Source organism: Acanthopagrus latus, chromosome 3 (genome assembly GCF_904848185.1).
Source record: "Acanthopagrus latus isolate v.2019 chromosome 3, fAcaLat1.1, whole genome shotgun sequence".
Lineage (NCBI taxonomy): Eukaryota > Metazoa > Chordata > Actinopteri > Spariformes > Sparidae > Acanthopagrus > Acanthopagrus latus.
This window is the reverse complement of record NC_051041.1, coordinates 5,565,314-5,582,852: the sequence shown is the minus strand read 5'-3', so window position 1 is coordinate 5,582,852 and position 17,539 is coordinate 5,565,314. Positions and strand designations below refer to the sequence as shown.

The window sequence follows — 17,539 nt, the reverse complement described above, 5'->3', positions numbered from 1 at the left end:
TACATATAAATAAAAAGTAAAAGTTATTATTTAAAAAATCGTTATTACATCATTACACCTGACAATGTTGCTGTTATTCATATTATAAAAAAAATGTTAGTAGAATTGAAATTCAATGGCAATATTCAATTATGACTATCAATAATACATGTTTACTTTGGTAAAGAGTTAGTTCACCGTCAGCAAACTGTTTATTGTAAAGTTGCAACTAATAAGTTATTAATGGATACTGTGTAGTCATCTATAAACATAACTAAGTGGCCTACAAAACCGCTACAATTCTGTAATACAAAGTTTGATTGTTTGTTAACAGTGAATTGACTATTAAGTTAACAAAAAAATAACTAACTCTAGATTTATTAATGTGGGTTATTGTACAGTTTTACACAGAAAGCACAACTGAAGTCACTAAAACATGTGATTGATGATATCTCTGTTTTCTTTTACCTTCTTATTTTTTGCAAAGCCAGTAAATACAGATGTTTCATATCAAAATCTATGTAGTGAAAGCAATAACCTACACAAATATCATGTACTGTCCTTGAGGATTTGGAGCTGACTTCATGCTCAGGTCACCCACCTCACAAGAGAAACAAAAATTCACTGTGGTAGCTCCGTTTTCTAAAAATCACTGTAATACACTGTATAACAATGAGAGCGTGAATGTAGCAGCTTTCACAATGTCTGATTACAATGTCCAGACTAAAAGTTTCTGAGCTTTAAAACAGATCTTAGATCAGGTTAGACATGGGTTACATCTCAGCAGGCTGCTTGGCGACTCCTGATCACAACCTGCCTGTAACTTTTCCACCTTTCATCTGTCAACAGCTGAAACATATTCTGTGGCTTTCCCTTTGTGCAAAGACAGCGACTCGCACGGCTGAGAGGACACATTTAGTCTGTCATGATTTTCCTCTGGTGTTATTTTGTTCATTCACTCATCTGACTGAAGATGCCAGCTCACCTTCGCCCTCCCAGTTCACGTCATGGATTTTCTGAAAGAATAACACAAAAAACCTGTTGCTGTTCTCCAAAATGCTTTTTTAAATTATGAATTGTTGAGCTTAATTAAATCATTTCTGGGATTCTTTGTAAAGAAATATTCTAGTTTCAATATTTGTACACGGTTAAAACAACTGAGGACACTTCAGCAGGAGGACTTTGGTTATTGAACACGTTTGTGCAGATTATTGATGGTCAGTGATTTTCTACACACATGTGAGCAGCTTGTTTTTATTGAAGGTTGCCTTCAGTGACAGAGACACATTTAGACTGATGGTGGACATTTGGGATGGAACAGAGACTTTCCCCCTTTGAGTCTCTCAAATCTGTTAAGGTGTTACTGATACAGAGAGTGGAGGATAAACAGAAAGTCCAGATTACACTGTGAACATGGAGACGAAAGGCTTGAACCACTCGTTCAGCTCCTCCATCTTGCCCTCCATGGTGGACTTCATGTCTCCAGCGGTTGTCTCGATGCGCTCCTTGATGTCCTCGGCGGTGGTCTGGATCTTCTCCTTCATGGTCTCCACCTGAGACCTCAGCAGGTCGTTCAGGGTGCTGATCTTTGCCTGGGCGTTGTCGCGCACCTGAGCGAAGTAAGGGTCGAGACGGGTCTTCATTTCCTCCATGTTGTCTGAGGTGCGGGACTGGAACTCTTCCATGTAGTCAGCAACTTGTCTGAGGGAGAGACAGAAAAGTTTGAACTGAGTGAGGAGACAAAAATATCAGATTTAACACTTCAGCACAAAGTCTGGTGTAAAGAAAGTGATATTATATAATGAGTATATGCAGTGTTAGTGCAAAATACTACGTTCAAACATCAAACTTCAGTAGAATAAAGTACAATTAGAATAAAAGTTGTCTGCAAAATGTACTTTCTCACTGCAACAATAGGATTTGAATGTCTATATGACATTATTTGTGTATTATTATTGATAATAATCGACTGATGTTACGTAGAATATTATGTAATTAAACATTTTTTAAAAAGTCAGAGATATTCACTTAAAAAATATATAAACCAAAGTAAACTGACAAAAAAACAAGAACTCAAACAATTAACTAATTATCAAAATGGTTGACGATCAAATTAAACTACTTCATCAGGATAATCCACTCATTATTAATTCTGCTTTCTGACTGTATGCAGTCTATGAATCACCAACAATAAAGTACAACAATGGTTAGTTTAAAGTACCACAGAAATGAAAAGACATTTTTCTAATCAAATTCCCTCAAGAGAGCCAATAAATCTACATAAAACATTACAGAGTTGTGACAAAGTCAGTTTAAAAGTGAAATCAAACTGTCTCTTACTGGAGTTGCAGAGTTTCCCTTCAGCCTGCAGCGACGCCTCGCTGCTCCGGCTCACTCACCTCTTGATCTCCTGCGTGTCCTTGTTGAGGCGTTTCTTCAGCTTGCGGGTGTAGGCGGAGACTCTGGTCCTGACGTCGTCGGCGTTCTGCTCCATCATGGTCTGGAGCTCCTGGCCGTACTTGTCCATCTGCTCCCGGGCCTCCATCATGTGGTCGCGGAGCTTGTTGGCCAGCCTCTGCAGGTCCGTGGCCAGACGCTCCCCGGCCTCCTGAGCGTACGGGGCCAGCTTGGTCTGCACGTCGTCTTTGTACATGGAGAGCTCGGACATGCTGTCCTGGATCAGGGTGCTGGTGGGGCAACGAGACGGATACGCTCAAGGACTTCATTTAATCAAATGTAAAGACGAGGCTTCACTAAATTCACTACATTCATCTGTAGCTCTGTTTGTACTGAGCACCTCCATGTCTAATCTACGGTTGAGTAAAGATTCAATAGTGTCAATAAAAGTCCAAGCGTGACATCTAAAGAGTGGACCTGAGTCTCAGCAGGCCTCAGTCAGCAGCCCTGTGCAGGTCTCACCTCACCGACACATGCTGATCAACCTCCTCACACTCAGCTGAAGGCAGAATGTGTGTTGTGTAACATCTAACAGTGTCGTGTCGAAGCGTTTTCATCGTTCCAGCATACTTGAATCAGTCTGACAAGAACACAAAGACCCAGATAAAAAGCTGCCTGGTCTTGATCAAAGTGTCCAGGAAGTGTGTCAGTGCAGTGTCAGATATGGGATCAGTGAGTGTATCAAAGCGTGATTGTGAATTTATAGCACATAAAGTGTATAAAACGTCCACACAGAGGTCATAGGTCAAGCAAATGTTCAGTCAGTTATCAGGTATCACTGATTTACGACGTGGATAACTGAACTCACTCCAGCTCTCTGCTGATCTGGGAGCTCCTGATGCCGCTCACCACCTCGTCGGCCCTCGTGTTCAGATCAGTGAAGTAATCGTTGAACTTGTCGACCGTGGCCTCCCAGGGCGTCTTGTCTGGAGACAGGAGGCTTCTGGCGTGGCAGCCTGGAGGGGACACAGACACAAATGTCAAATATTCACATCTGAACACAGATGGAGGCAGTTTAGACTCTGGATTAGAGATAAAAACACAGAGTGTAATTATCAATGGCTGTAATTACGTTTAATGATTTCTTTTCAGCCACCTCATAAAAATCTGTGACTGTATTTTGACAGGCTGAGGACTGAAGAACAGGATTTCTGTGTTGAGGGATCGAACCAGGACGACAGACTCAGATCTTTAAGTAACTTCAGGAACCATCGAGCATCGAGCTGTTATTCAGCATCTGGTTGACATGAAGCTCTTTTTGTTTCCTCTTTTATATCATCACTGTTATCTTTATTATTACTATTGTTAGTCTGAGAATATAAGTTGTCCTAGGGTAACCTGTATTTCAAAATAAAAGCCCTAAAAGTTAAGCGCTTTCTTTCTTTCTTTCTTTCTTTCTTTGCTGCCTTTTTCTAGTCACTGCTTTATAAGTATATAATCTCCCCTCATCCATACCTCTGTTTATGCTAAATGCTAGAATGGAAAAAAAACAGTTAAAATAGTAATTTTTCTGGGTCACTTTGTCTCCTGTTAGACCGAACATGCTCCATGAAGCCTGCACTTATCATGTTTTATTATTGTTTTACTCATTTTTGTTTAATGTCTATACTTAACTTTATTTTTCTTGATTCAATTACTTTGAATTTATTCTATTATGACCACTCCTACTCTCTGAAAAGGCAAAACAGCGCCGTTGATGCAACGTTTCTGTGCAAAAAAACAGGATTATTTATAAAAAGAAAGATTGAAAGAGGAGGAATGAGTTCTGGACTCACCTGAGAGGGCAGCCAGCACAAAGATTACTGCGAAGACCTTCATGATGAGCAGGAAGAAGGAAACCTGGAATATAAAAGAATAAATTGGTCGAAATCAGCCGAACATTTCACTCATTTAACATTAATGAAGACTTTCTGTTTGAGTCAGATCTGAATCGTCGATATGTTGGTGTCCTTGACAGAAGAATTTCTCAAAAAATACAACTGTATTTTTTTCAACTCACTCAATTAGTTCAAATAAAAGTTCTACAGAAGCTGTGACTCACCTGAGTGATCCTGATCTGTGACGTCTGCGAGGCTGACTGAGCTCCTCGCCCGCTATTTATACAGTCTAACAGGCATTGATTCGATCCAATAAATGTCAGGAGGATGGCTGACCCGTGTCCGAAGTTCCCCACCTGAACTGCGCTGTTGTCATCTTTTATTGCTGTGTGTGTTGATTTGGCTCCACGTCGCACACCGAGAGCAAAACACCCAAACGTCTGGTCAGAGTTTGAGTGGATGGAGGTGCTGTGATGTGAGAAGAAGTAACAGTTTAGTTAAATGGGATTCTGTCTTCTGTAAACTCATGTGACTCTAATCAGGAAAATTTCTGATTTTTTTTACTCTGTTCTTGTGCGACAGAAACTCAACCCTGCAGATTGCACGACAGCAGAGAAGCCAAAGGTGACTCTGGTATGGTTTCATAGTCCAGCTGATCTGGTTCATATCTGCTTTAACAACCGCCGCCTGCATTTATACAGCTCTTTATAAGATGGCAATCTTTTCAATTAACTGCATTCTGCACAGATGGGTCATAGACAAATAACTTTATCGTACGTATGTGTGGACATGAACTTTTGTCCTCACTGATGGCATTAATATCAATAGACATGATTGACTGAAAGCATCAGAAATGCTCAGATTTTAAGTCTTTTCAGGCTTATTAATGTGCAGACGTTAAATGTTTTGTTTTGGCTCTTCACATGGGTGTAAGGACCCAAAACAAAAATGCTGAGTGAGATGATTCAATTCAATTCAAAAAACTTTATTTGACAACTGAAGGCACCTGAAGTAGTTGTACATGGACACAAAACAAGTCAGATAGAATGAAATAGATAAAATAAACTAAATAAGACATTTGCAGTATTTACATGAGGTGCAAAGTAGAATTGAGGTAGGTTGGGTTGTGCAATAATTGATATAGATGATATAAAAGCAGGAAAAATATATTCACAAATGTTATTTCTTCAGGCCTCTAAAATAATCTAAGGTAAGAAAATGCGCCAAGTGAAAGGGGTCGCAAGTAAATATTGCTTTATTTTGAAAGGTCACAAGCCCAGACGAAAGTTGTTAACCACTGGATTTAAGCAACAAGGTTGTCGTCAGCTTCGTGTGTTTTTGCTTTTACTTCTCAATGTCTCAAATGTTTGGATTTGATATTTTGTTCAGCAAATCCAAAACATGTTGGTCTGATAACAAAGTTGTTCTTGGTGGTGTTGGTGTTTTTCCTCTCTGACGTTCACTCTGGATTTAGGGGGAATTTCTGCCACAACTCTTTGCTTCTATAAGACTTCTTTCTGAATTTGGTGTTTTGTCCATTCAGAGAACTGACTGACATTATTTTATAGTTACTGCCAGTGAAAAAGAGGGCAGCTTCTCTTCACAATAAGGCACTTTTATGTTTTCTTTTTAAATGGAGACACCAGAGAGGGAGATGTCTGCTGCGCTTTGAATGTGTACAGCAGCTTCACTGCTAATTCTTCTGTTTTTAAGGTTACCTGTGTTTCCATTTTGCACATTCAGTGTCTCTTTCTTCTGTCGCACCGCTACGTTCTGGGAGGAGCAGCATTTTGTGTCATCACGTATGCAAACACACACAAACAAAACAATAATGACTGCAGTAAATGTAATCTTGAATCTTGGCGCAGCGCTCCGTCCTGACACTGCACCTTCATTACGTGACACTTTTATCAGCCGTCACCTCTCTGTTATCTCCACCGCTCGGTCAGTGAGTCCGGTCTTAACACTGCACAGAGATCAATCCAGCCAGAGAAACATGATGACCCAAAGTACGTTTAATTTAATTTAATTTATTGCTGTTTTACAGATGAAAGCTTACAGTAGTAAACAGTAACACAGTGGAGGAAATACTGACAGTGTTCAGAAGGTTTCCTTTCAGAGCATCTTTCAACATAAAAACACACACGATGAGGTATTTCACTTTCTATCTGTCCCATAAACGCCACCCTGACCGAGTCCGTTTTACTGGATCAGTTTGGCGAAGGACCTCCACAGACCGGTCAGCTGCCTCTTCATGTTTTGGGCGTCGGCGTCCAGCTTGGCCTTCAGCTCCTCTCCCAGCGGCGCCAGGCTCTGCTGGATCTCCTGGGTTTTCTGGGTCAGCTGGGTCTCGAAGCTCTGGGCCAGAGGGATCATGCTCCTCCTGAACTCCTCCATGCTCTGCTCCATCTTCTCCTTTATCTCCTCGCTGTAGGGGACCATCTGGGCCTGCAGCCTGTTCACGTTCTCATCCATCTGCACCTTCAGCTCCTGGCTCTTCTGCAGCAGGACGGTCCTCAGGGCCTCGGCGTCCATGGCGTTGGCGTAAGGGACGGCGTCCCTCTTCAGCCCCTCCACCTTCCTCTGGAGGTCAGCCACCAGCTCCTCGGTGTAGGGCTGCAGGCGGGCTCCCATGGCGGTCAGATCTTTCTCCACGCGGGTCTTCAGCTGCTCGGCCTCCTGGGTAAACTTGGACATGAGGTCCTGGGTCAGAGGAGCCACCTGATTGCGGAGAACGTCGGTGAGCTTGTTGACGGCGTCGGTGCTCTCAGAGATGAGGGAGCTGCAGAGACACAGAAACAATGATGTCAATTAGTCATGAAGAAGTCTGTTTTGGTTTTGAAAGGATGGACTTGTCCTTTAAGTAAGTGGTCTTCATCATTCCGGGGGTCTTACTTGACTTCCTTGCCCAGCTGCGACTCTCTGATCTGCTTCAGGGAGTCCTCGGCGGTCGTGGTTGCCTTGGCGACGTAGTCCCAGAAAGCATCTTTCACCATGTCGACCTGCTGCCTGGGCTGGTTTCGCCACACGATGTTGGCATTGCAACCTGCTGAAAGAACAGAGATTTAAAGACAGGTTATACTCTTAATTCACATCTAGACTTCAACAAAACTTATTTAACTTTTCTCACCAGTGAAAACAGCGAGAGCGAGCACCACAAGGACCTTCATGACTGACGTGTAGCTGAAATTGAAACATGCAGAATTATCTCTCTGTGGATACTTTTCATATTTATCTCCCATGAATAATGACCTCCTCCTCCTCCTCCTCCTCCTCCTCCTCCTCCTGCTGCTGTCCTACCTGTGTGGATGAGCTTCCTGTCCAGTCGGCGAGCTGTTGAGAACACAGTGTGTGTCCTGCACAGCTCAGGCTCGGTATATATAAGCGGCCGAGTCGTATAGAGGAATTCTCGGGAGTAAAGTCCAAACTCTGAGTGCCGTGCTGTCACGGCTGCTTCCACATCACAACAGGGCTCACAGTGGTACGTAAGAGATGACATCATCACTGTCTGGTGACCTCACACACATTATATATTATCACAACATGTCATCATTCACACTGAGCTTTCAGAGCAAGAGTTTAGCTCAAGAAATATCAGTTTTAGTTTAGTTACTGATGCAGCCTCATGTCGGTAAGTGTCACTTTTAAGACCTTTTAAAGCCAAAAAACAAAAATTCTAGATGTGTGACGCATTGATAAGACTTTATACCTCCATGTCCAAGTGAAAACTGAGGAATCTGAATCTTCGGTTACTCAGCACATTATTGTGCTTCTCATATTTTCTTAGCCGGGGCATTGTCCCAGTGTAAACGCTAACTTAGCCTCGGGCTAAGACCGCTTCATGCTAATCCTGTTAGCCCTGATGTGCAATAAAGACACATTGAGAACTTATTTTAAAGGTTTTTATACATTAATATCAACATAACTAACATCATGCTGATGTTAAGCAGGTGTAGTGTTTTCCTTCATCAGTTTTAGTTTCCTAGGTTAGCATGCTAACAGATGCTTATTACCACAAAGCTCAAAATGAAGCTGAGGCTGATGGGAAAGTCAAAAGCTCTGCAGACATTTTGACAGGAAATAAAGTTACAGGACACCTGATGAGTGCGCTTGGATCAGAAAGTTGCTGAAATTCATCTTGAGAGAAACAGCAACGCCAGCCTTCGCCAATGTCAACAAAATTTCAATGCAAAGCGGTGGAATGACAGACTGATGATAAAAATGACATTATAGCACATACAATTAAGAATTTCCTTCGTTGGTTGATCAGAAATAAACTGACCCTGAACTGAACAATTAAAAAAGGAATTACTCACAAGTTAACAAAAAAAACAAAACAAACAAAACTTCTGCGTCATGTCTGACTGTATAAACCCTTGAGAATAAACACACTTTATGTGTCGAAACAAATCAAATTAAGATTCATGTGAAACACTCAGGAGACTTGAGACATTGTTATGCAACAAGTGTAAACACAGTGATGAGTTGGGTGACACAGAAACTTCGACACTCGAAGAAACGGCAGCAGATAAGATAATGTTACTGTGACTGTTTCTCTCTGTTGTGTCATACAGCACAAACACTGAGGAATCACAGAGTCAACACACCGATTCACTCGAACGCTCTCAGCTTTGTGTCGACTGATTGGTGTCGTCGGGCGTTTATAGGTCAGAGAGATGTGAGCAGGACTTTGATCGAGCCGTGCCATCTGGCCTGCACATTATCTCCACGGAGGAATGTTGCGTTTCCTTACGCAGCGACTGATAGGACAGAGTGTTCCTCTCAGGACAAACTGCTGATAAACATACAGGTGTTTTCATGTGACGCACACAAAGACTTGTTATGTGAGGAGACCTGGAGAAGCTAAAGATTTCCTGCTCTGGGAAACAAGAAATATGTCTGTTATTTGAGTGAAGAGGGAAGATGTTAGAGAGCCACGTTGCCACGCGGACATAAGAGAAGATGGTTTTAGACAGAATAATATTAATTTTGCCTTCCTCCCTCAGTGCTCTGTCGACTTTCAGCCTTCAAATAAACTTTTTATTGTTTCCTGTTTTCTCAACAACCCCCCCAAAATCACTGTTCTCATTTAAAATGTCAGTTTTGTCACAGGATCGTAGGTGCAGCACTGTAATTTTGAGCTTCTGAGCTTCAAGAACTCCTACAGCACTTTATTACAGTTTGAACAAGGGGTGTGGTTATGTTGTGATATTCACAATAATTGTGATATTAAAAAGTGAAATATTGATATTGTGTTAATAATACACATTTTCTTTCATGATTTCATCTGGTGTCTTTCTTCTATTTGTCATTCAAAAGGGGAAACTTGAAGCCTCGAGATTCCTGGACATACAAACTGTTGTGAGGATAAAACTGTTTGTCTGTCACTTTCACACCATTCTCGCTATTATAGCCACCGATCAAGAATATGTCTGTTACAAATAGGGGTGAAATCACAGATGCTACAGCAACAGGCTCGAGAAGCTTTAATCTTTCTATTTCAGTTTTCCCTTCTTGTGCGCTGATTCTGCTCATCTGATCAGCCGGGTGATCATCGGGGTGATTAACGACTACTTGCTAACAAAAGGCCGATCAGTGCCGACGGTGGGAGACACATTGCAAAAACTAGGATTACAGACGTTCCCCAATGGCGTGACAATGTCCTGTTATTGATCATGTGTCAGGGCTCCAAAAATAATTTAGGAACCTTTAAGTGAACATTTCGGCTGATTTTCTACTTTAAGATGGAAGATGTAGCTGCTGCTGCGCCGGACTTTGTTTTCAGGGTATAAATTGATACTCAACCCAAGCCAGGTGGCAGAGAAATACAGGACTTATCACAAGATGAAATAGTCGATGACACTTAAATCATGACGTGGAGTGACAGCAGTGACAGGAATGTGTCCACCGGGGCATCCAGAGGAGGACTTTAGCCTTCAACGCGGCTATAAAAGCTCAGAGCGGCCGCCTGAACAGCACAACCCATCAGCCTCTGAGAGAAGACGAGCCGAGCTGCCTCTGCAAGGTAACACGTCTATTCATATTCAAACCCTTCTCATGGATTCATATGTGAGAATACACAAAAATGTAATTCTTCTCCTGCTTCTTTTATCCACAGTCAGATTCAGTCATGAAGGTCCTTGTGGTTCTCGCACTTGCTGTTTTCTCTGGTGAGTGAAGTTTTGATCCACACAGACCAGGAAGCGTTTGTCCTCCACCAAACCTCTCTGTTAAATCTTTCTCTTTTATTCATCCACAGGTTGCAATGCCAACATCCTGTGGCAGGAGCCTCCCAAGACCAGCCTGGATATGGTGAAAGACGCTTTCTGGGACTACGTTGCTAAAGCGACCTCCACCGCCGAGGACTCCCTGAACCAGATCAGGCAGTCTGAGCTGGGACAGGAAGTGAAGTAAGAGCCGAAAATCACAAAGAAGACTGATCACATTTAAATTACCGCAATGTTTCGATCCATTAATTGTTTTTCTCCGTGTCTTTCAGCGCCAAGATCTCCCAGAGCGCCGACACAGTCAACCAGTACGTTGTCTCTCTGCGGACTCAGGTGGCCCCCGTCACCCAGGACTTCATGACCCGCTTCACCCAGGAGGCCGAGCAGCTGAAGACCCGCCTGGAGAAGGATATGTCCGCCGTGAGCGCCAACCTGCAGCCCTTAGCTCAGGAGATGGTGGCCAGCCTCCAGAGGCAGGTGGAGGAGCTGCAGAGGGAGGCGGCCCCCTACGTGGAGGCCATGGACCCCGAGCCCCTGAAGGCCGTCCTGCTGCAGAAGAGCCAGGAGCTGAAGGTGCAGCTGGAGAAGAGAATGGCCGACATGCAGGCCCAGATGGTCCCCTACAGCGAGGAGATTAAGGAGAAGATGGAGCAGAGCGTGGATGAGTTTCAGAAGACCGTGATCCCTCTGACCCAGAGCTTCGAGGCCCAGCTGACCCAGAAAACCCAGGAGATCCAGCAGAACCTGGTCCCACTGGGAGAGGAGCTGAAGGCCAAGCTGGACGCCGGCGCTCAGGACCTGCAGGCTCAGCTGACCAGTCTGTGGGAGTCTTTCACCAGGAAGACCCAGTAAACGGATTGCTGCCCCCAGCCTCAGAGCACTCACCAAATAATTTATTTTAACTTCACACAATATATATTTTATTAAATAAACCTTAACCAGTCAGTTCAGCCTCTTGGTGTCTTAATAAGCATGAGAAACACGTGCAGTTACAGTAGAAGGCAAATTCTACAAAGCTGCACTTAAAAACAACACAAACATAAAGTCATGACTCGGTCCATGTGATATCATCTCACACAGTGTTGTTGTACTGACTCGATACTTCGCTGAGAAGTGTTTTATTTGTGTGTTGCATTAAAACTCATGTGCACAACCAAGTATGACTGTCTGTTTTTAATATTTGCTACCATCCGCCCACTGGACACATATAACGGTGTCTGTCCCGTATATAAAAATGGTCATGAAAAAACAGTTTGCAGTGAGTAACCTATTTTTAAATCACGCTCAAGAATGCATTTTACAAATCCTAACTCGTGTCACTCTAGAGGACAGAACATTCCTCTGAATATATTCATTAACTCTTCAGCCACTAATTATCTTTCAAAGGTTTTATTTCCCAACATTTCCACTCAGTTTTAGTCTACAAGACTCTTCTCCAGGAGTACAGAACCTTTAATGCCAACCAGCTACACTCTTTTCTAGTTTTGCCCTTATATCCAAATCTTGAAACCTAATGATATTCTTGTATTTGTTTATAGCTGTAGGAGGAATTTTGCCAGCGTGATTTGACTCCTTTTAGAGGAAAGCGTCCCTGCAAATCAACACAGAATTGTTTTTAGTGATCGCCTTCATCCTACAATGAAACTGTCCTGAGGGGAGTCGTCTGTTCCAAGATGACAATGCCTCCATCCAGACGGCACGAAAGTGAATCATGTGATGTGAATCATAGGCCCAGAGCACTGAGGGACTTATTTTGGAGGGAACTTATCCTTTTAACGTACCGTATGCACCTGCGAGGAAGCATTCCGCCGTCCAGCAGAGACAAGATCGAGTGAAGGAAACAGCCACAGCCATGCAGTTTTTGTAAGAAATGGTATTTATCAGTTTCCAAGAGGTATATACAGGTCATATATACGTTTCATATGTACGTAACATAAAAAAGGCAACAAAACAAGTGATGGATTGTGAACATGCAGTACAGTACACTCCCTTCAGGTAGCCGGTAAACTCGTCTGTAACCAAGAAATCACCTTTAAACAAACAAACGACAACGACTTCAGCCACTGCACGCCAAGACAGGTTTTACAGTAAAAAAAACAAAAAAAACAATAAAACTCAGCACTGGAGCGACAGGCACTGACCTCAGTGACAAAAACAAAGAGCTCTGTAACGTCTCATGATGTGTTAGGTCTTTCTACTGTCTATTGGTTTGTGTCGAGAGTCCACGTCAACAACTTCCTGATCGACCACATTATTTTTTTTTTTTACACTTCTGATCAGGCAACTCATGTTATACGATTAAAAAGGCATTTGATTTACATTAGTACCTTCTATTTGATGAAACACGATCTGGGAAACGGATAACATGAAAATGGCCGTATGGGGCAGATTGAGTTGATGGGACACAGTAGTGTACACGGCATAGTCTGCTCGTCCATAGTGAGTCTGTCTGTTCTGTCTGTCAGTCCGCGGGTCGATAACCCGCCGCTCAGTCAGTCTAACCGATGGTGACGCCGAAACCGCACTGGAACTTGTTCTTGCGATGGTTGAGGAAGGTGCAGAGGACCAGAGAGAGCGGCAGCGGGAGCAGCTTCTTTTCTAACGTGGCACCGACTACCCAGTTACTGTCCACTGAACCTGAAAGAGAAGCAGGAGACTGAACGTTAGGATGCGTCTGTTATGAAAATGAATGACATATGAAGTTTCCACGAACAGTGAGAAAAACATGAAATTAATTCATCATTTGTCAAAGGTTTTAATTGGTAGAATATGGCCAGAATTTGAAGGTAGCTCCAAGTAAATAGGGAGCAGCATATCACCAGACTAACTGACAACTGCTGCCCTTTGTTAGCCATCTTTTGCTAATTAGCTAAATTAACTGTGGAGCTAGTGGCCTTATTAACTAACTGGATCTGGCCTTGGATCATAAGGGGGGGGTCACCCCATGCAGAGGGTCTCAGCAGCTTCCTAGTGAACTCAGCTGGACACCAGACTGGTGAATTAAGGTCAGCTTGAAAACATGTGATACAGTATGAAGGCGATTTAAAGTAGGTCTGATCAGGACTATGACTCTGGGGGACGACAAGACACTACAGGTAAGGACCGAAGGTGTGCAGTGGCAGAGAACTGAGAGTGAGTCAGACACCAGCAGTGGGTCTAAGTGGTGTGTAGAACTGTGATATTTTCACAACTTATTTGGTGAAGTGAGGATTTACTTCAACCAAACCAGAGGAGATGGTGGAAAGTTTTATTTTGTTTATGTGGAGTTTAAATGAGGTGTGTTTCATGATGAAATAACAAGGCAATTAAGCTCCTATTAGTTTGGTAAATAGAGAGACTTGAATTTAGAATTTCAGTGGTTGCTTTTTTCTGCTTATTAAGGAAATATGTATAAAAATATCTAATTTCTTGGCTCAAACTACAGCAAAAATAGTTGTCTAAAAACTTAAAGACAGTTGTAAAGACAGGTCCCTGTGCAGGATTATCACTGTGGTAACGAATGTGTTTCCCCTTAAATAAAAGTGTATACAAACTGTACCTTTAAACAGTAAATTGGCTTTTGGAACATCTAGCTGGTAACCGAATGACACGCTGGTGTCCTGCATGCGGCTGCTCGCTTCAAACTCCACTCCGATTTGCAACTGTTGAAAAGCAGCACACAGTTAAAAATATCATAAACACATCAAGAGGCCACAAACATGTAAAACAAGTTAAAGGCGACAAAGTTACCTGGTCGTTGGCTTTGTGATAGTATGAAGCGTGAGCCCCCGCTGAGCCAAGCGTCAATGTGGCGATGTAGTTGCTACCTGTAAGGAGGTGAGGTCAATACTGATTTAACCAAACAAAAAACAAACATTACGGATACATTAATTTCAAGAAAACTGGATCCAGACATGTTTGAAATAACCTGCGTCTCACCTGTGTACCTGCCAACTAAAGACATCACTGCACCTTCCTCTCCAGGCCTGCGGTGGTAAACCAGCTCCCCTCCCAGCGCCAGATCTGGTGTTATGGACTGGAGGTAGTGTGTTACAACAATACCTGACAGGTGGACAACAAGAGGCATTCAGCTGCAGAACAACATCTTTGGTTTGGTCAAATTAAACATTCCATCAGAAAATTTAAAACAAGCCCAATACATCAAGGATAAAAAGTTATTTTAGTATCTGGATGACAAAATGTGAACATGTCTGCAGACTGGATCTACACAGCATCACTGACTGAAGACTTACCAGAGCCGACAAGGACGTCTGGGTTTCCAAGAGTAATGGTTGCAGTAAAATCCTCTCCCCTGATCTCAGCATCGCCTTGCCAGTTCACAAACTTGTTCTGTTGTGTCTGAGATGTGACAGATTTGAACAAAATTAGAAACATTAAAGGCTGAATGAAACTGGATTTACAAGGCAGATACAAAGATGAATATATTTTTGGTTTACATGAGTGAGAAGATGAAACACCAGATTATGTTGAAAATCATGCATATTTCCAGAAATATCAAAATTCAAGTATATTACTAAATTACATTACATTTAACAACTATCAAAACTTTGTTCAAACCCCATATACAGACATTAGTACAACATATGTGACAAGTCAGTACTGGTACAAAAAATAAAACAGAATAGAATTAAACTTTGAAAGTGAAAACATGCTATAATCAGGTTACAGTGGTATTTAAGTTATGTAATAAAAAACTCCAACAGGGGGAAATAATGTGGCCGGTTTACCTGGAAGGCCAATTTGGATCGTACTCCGCTGGAGATTTGGTGGATGATTTGGGCGTTAAGGCTGCCGCTGTTGTCCATGTCTCCCACCATGACTGGAAAAAACTGAACAAAAAGAGGAGAACGTTCAATGAACAGTTCATATAAGAGGAAGAAGACAAACATCTTTCAGATGAGATTGACTGTGACTTTACAGCAGCTTACCTCTGCTGGACCCATCTGCTTTGTTCCAACGTATGTTGCACCAAACCTGTAGGACGAATCTCCCAAGGTGCTCAGCAGCACAGTGTGATTCACCTTAAAGAGAATTGAAAAAGGACTAAATGAAAATGTCGTTTTAACACATCTGCAGTTCACTTCACTGGGTCTGAAAAAAAATCTAAAAACTTAACTGACCTGGAAGTGATTGCTAAGGCCCTTGTTGACAGTTAGCCTGACGCCCTCCATCTGCATAGGGAACACCTCTGGAGAACAAACACACACACAGATGCAGATAAGAAAGAAAAGTCAAGTTTCTGACAAATACATGTTCTCTTGCGATGGAACTTCATATCTACTTCTACACAGTTTCTTGTTGTATGACTTATCAGTGTCGAGACTGTGACTTCTCCATTTACCTTTGCACTTGCGATGACACTCATCAAATGCACCCGGGTTAGGCAGAGGGTTTTCTGCCTCCGGCTGCTGTCCTGAGGCTGCCTCATTAGGGGTTAAAACTGAGGAAACTGGAGGCATCCCGAAGCCTGGCGGCACCGTCAGCCCCGGGACGGCAGCACCACCAGAGGCTGGTGGTGGAGGGTTGGGGGAGCTGGCAGCCAAAACACTGCCCATTCTGGGATAAAGCATGAGAGGGTGCATTAGTGAGGCTGTTATTTCCCATAATGAGAAATCTGATCTTCACGAGTACAATGGGTGGAGTGCCCCTTTAACCTTTCACACAGCTCATGCTCATTCATATGAAGTTAGAGCTGCAGCTCGTAAGAAACACAAGCTATCAAAAAAAAAACCAATAACATTATGCAACGAAGATGGGTGATAAAATACGGATTACTTACTCCTGTCTTTATCAAATGTTGCTAATGTTTTAAATGAACCTGCTTCACCTACAAGCCAGTATAAAAAAAGTTAGCTAAGCTAGCTCTTTAGCGCCATTTAGTGCAGTGGTTAACCTGCTTGCTAGCTTGTCAGCCGGCTGACAGCATTAAAACACACAGTTGCCGCCGGCGGAGGGAAACAAATACCGCTTCGTTAGGTGGCAACTGGCGAATAAACAGCTGATACGTTGATGTATTTCCAGTGAAACCTCCTGTTATATAAAACACATAGGTAACGAGAGCTACTCACGTTGTGATATCCAGAGGACGATGCAGCCGGAAGTTGAAACCCGGTGGCACCAAAGAAGAAGATGATCGACGCGTGACGCTGGGGTCCGCCTATTTTCCTAAAAACGCGCTATGATTGGACGACGAGGCCCGACTCTCAGACATGATTGGCAGAAAGACCTGTCACTCATTTATTATGTATGAAGACGCGAAGGCGGGATTATATATCATTACGTCACGCCCCCCACTCAAACGCTATTTGCCAATCAGTTGAAGAGGGGCGGGACGTTATGGTCTGAGGTTTCCGATTGGCTGATCGACTTCTCCGCCGTGGTGAAATGTCAGGGATAGAATACCTTCAAGGTCAAACGGCAGCCTGAAGACAAAGTCACTGCGCTCCAAAACCAGTTTATTGAATTTGTCGCTGACACACAGCAGCGCCTCTTTCTCTCTACAGCCACAGTTCACACAGCTGCAGCGCTCAGGAGTCACGAAACCCTGTTGTTTCTATTATTCTTCCTGACATTACCACGTTGTTTATCAGTGTTGTCACATATACAATTATCTGCTTTGTACTGACAACTGCTTTATGCACAACGGCCACTACACCTGAATTTGTATTATATTAGTAAAAGGAATGTAGAAAGACACTATATGTAAGTTCTTTTTCCAGTGTCATAATACTTAACATGTATTTACTTAGTAGACATATTTTTTTTGTTTTGTGAGAAAAATGGCATCCGTCATTTGAAAAAGGTGCTATATGATTTGGCCATCCATTGAACTACGCAACACAAGAATATCTCTAACAGAACAGTTATTTTTTTCACATTTGATTGGTGATTTGTACATTTATGAATATTAGAAATTGAAGTAATACATTTTAATTTTCCTTGTGTAAAAGATGTAAGTTCATCTGAGACCAGTATGGATTGCATGTGATTGTTGCTTGATGCCTGGTCTGTGTTGTCTTTGTATGCTTTTCTCTCCTCTTGGGACCATTTCTAAAGTAA

At 42.6% G+C, this 17,539-nt stretch overlaps 4 protein-coding genes across 6 annotated transcripts; 1 reads left to right on the top strand and 3 right to left on the bottom strand.

Moving 5' to 3' along the window:
- Positions 1 to 1,217: 1,217 nt before the first annotated feature.
- apoea (apolipoprotein Ea) lies at positions 1,218 to 4,546 on the bottom strand. The gene is made up of 5 exons (XM_037092980.1): positions 4,478 to 4,546; positions 4,212 to 4,275; positions 3,245 to 3,392; positions 2,379 to 2,666; positions 1,218 to 1,680 (listed from the first exon to the last, which is right to left on the bottom strand). The coding sequence occupies exons 2-5, from the start codon at positions 4,252 to 4,254 to the stop codon at positions 1,380 to 1,382; spliced, it is 780 nt and encodes a 259-aa protein (XP_036948875.1). The 5' UTR covers positions 4,255 to 4,275; positions 4,478 to 4,546; the 3' UTR covers positions 1,218 to 1,379.
- A 1,717-nt stretch (positions 4,547 to 6,263) lies between these two features.
- On the bottom strand, positions 6,264 to 10,017 carry LOC119016756 (apolipoprotein A-IV-like). 2 transcript variants are annotated; one of them, XM_037092981.1, is made up of 4 exons: positions 7,554 to 10,017; positions 7,384 to 7,436; positions 7,149 to 7,302; positions 6,264 to 7,035 (listed from the first exon to the last, which is right to left on the bottom strand). In XM_037092981.1, exons 2-4 carry the CDS (start codon positions 7,421 to 7,423, stop codon positions 6,456 to 6,458), a joined length of 774 nt encoding a protein of 257 aa, XP_036948876.1. In that variant the 5' UTR covers positions 7,424 to 7,436; positions 7,554 to 10,017; the 3' UTR covers positions 6,264 to 6,455. The 2 variants fall into 2 exon arrangements, with proteins under 2 accessions (XP_036948876.1, XP_036948877.1); XM_037092982.1 differs by having other exon boundaries at positions 7,149 to 7,299.
- A 151-nt stretch (positions 10,018 to 10,168) lies between these two features.
- Positions 10,169 to 11,637, top strand: LOC119016757 (apolipoprotein A-I-like). The gene is made up of 4 exons (XM_037092983.1): positions 10,169 to 10,278; positions 10,372 to 10,423; positions 10,513 to 10,663; positions 10,753 to 11,637. The coding sequence occupies exons 2-4, from the start codon at positions 10,384 to 10,386 to the stop codon at positions 11,330 to 11,332; spliced, it is 771 nt and encodes a 256-aa protein (XP_036948878.1). The 5' UTR covers positions 10,169 to 10,278; positions 10,372 to 10,383; the 3' UTR covers positions 11,333 to 11,637.
- Positions 11,638 to 12,335: 698 nt separating this feature from the next.
- tomm40l (translocase of outer mitochondrial membrane 40 homolog, like) lies at positions 12,336 to 16,697 on the bottom strand. Of its 2 annotated transcripts, none has more exons than XM_037092970.1 (10): positions 16,549 to 16,697; positions 15,822 to 16,036; positions 15,601 to 15,668; positions 15,409 to 15,501; positions 15,208 to 15,309; positions 14,713 to 14,818; positions 14,399 to 14,521; positions 14,210 to 14,286; positions 14,019 to 14,121; positions 12,336 to 13,117 (listed from the first exon to the last, which is right to left on the bottom strand). In XM_037092970.1, the coding sequence occupies exons 2-10, from the start codon at positions 16,033 to 16,035 to the stop codon at positions 12,978 to 12,980; spliced, it is 1,026 nt and encodes a 341-aa protein (XP_036948865.1). In that variant the 5' UTR covers position 16,036; positions 16,549 to 16,697; the 3' UTR covers positions 12,336 to 12,977. The 2 variants fall into 2 exon arrangements, with proteins under 2 accessions (XP_036948865.1, XP_036948866.1); XM_037092971.1 differs by lacking the exon at positions 16,549 to 16,697 and adding an exon at positions 16,260 to 16,417.
- Between the last annotated feature and the right edge of the window lie 842 nt (positions 16,698 to 17,539).

Coding starts and splice junctions, on each gene's coding strand:
- LOC119016756 (XM_037092981.1), bottom strand. CDS start 7,423: ATGAAGGTCCTTGTGGTGCTCGCTCTCGCTGTTTTCACTG. Junction 7,303..7,383: donor CGCTCTCGCTGTTTTCACTG/GTGAGAAAAGTT, acceptor CTGTTCTTTCAG/CAGGTTGCAATGCCAACATC. Junction 7,036..7,148: donor CAGCTGGGCAAGGAAGTCAA/GTAAGACCCCCG, acceptor GTGTCTCTGCAG/CTCCCTCATCTCTGAGAGCA.
- tomm40l (XM_037092970.1), bottom strand. CDS start 16,035: ATGGGCAGTGTTTTGGCTGCCAGCTCCCCCAACCCTCCACCACCAGCC. Junction 15,669..15,821: donor GTGTCATCGCAAGTGCAAAG/GTAAATGGAGAA, acceptor TTTGTTCTCCAG/AGGTGTTCCCTATGCAGATG. Junction 14,287..14,398: donor TTTAGTTGGCAGGTACACAG/GTGAGACGCAGG, acceptor ACCTCCTTACAG/GTAGCAACTACATCGCCACA.
- LOC119016757 (XM_037092983.1), top strand. CDS start 10,384: ATGAAGGTCCTTGTGGTTCTCGCACTTGCTGTTTTCTCTG. Junction 10,424..10,512: donor CGCACTTGCTGTTTTCTCTG/GTGAGTGAAGTT, acceptor ATTCATCCACAG/GTTGCAATGCCAACATCCTG. Junction 10,664..10,752: donor GAGCTGGGACAGGAAGTGAA/GTAAGAGCCGAA, acceptor CGTGTCTTTCAG/CGCCAAGATCTCCCAGAGCG.
- apoea (XM_037092980.1), bottom strand. CDS start 4,254: ATGAAGGTCTTCGCAGTAATCTTTGTGCTGGCTGCCCTCTCAG. Junction 3,393..4,211: donor TGTGCTGGCTGCCCTCTCAG/GTGAGTCCAGAA, acceptor TGTCCCCTCCAG/GCTGCCACGCCAGAAGCCTC. Junction 2,667..3,244: donor CAGATCAGCAGAGAGCTGGA/GTGAGTTCAGTT, acceptor TTGCCCCACCAG/CACCCTGATCCAGGACAGCA.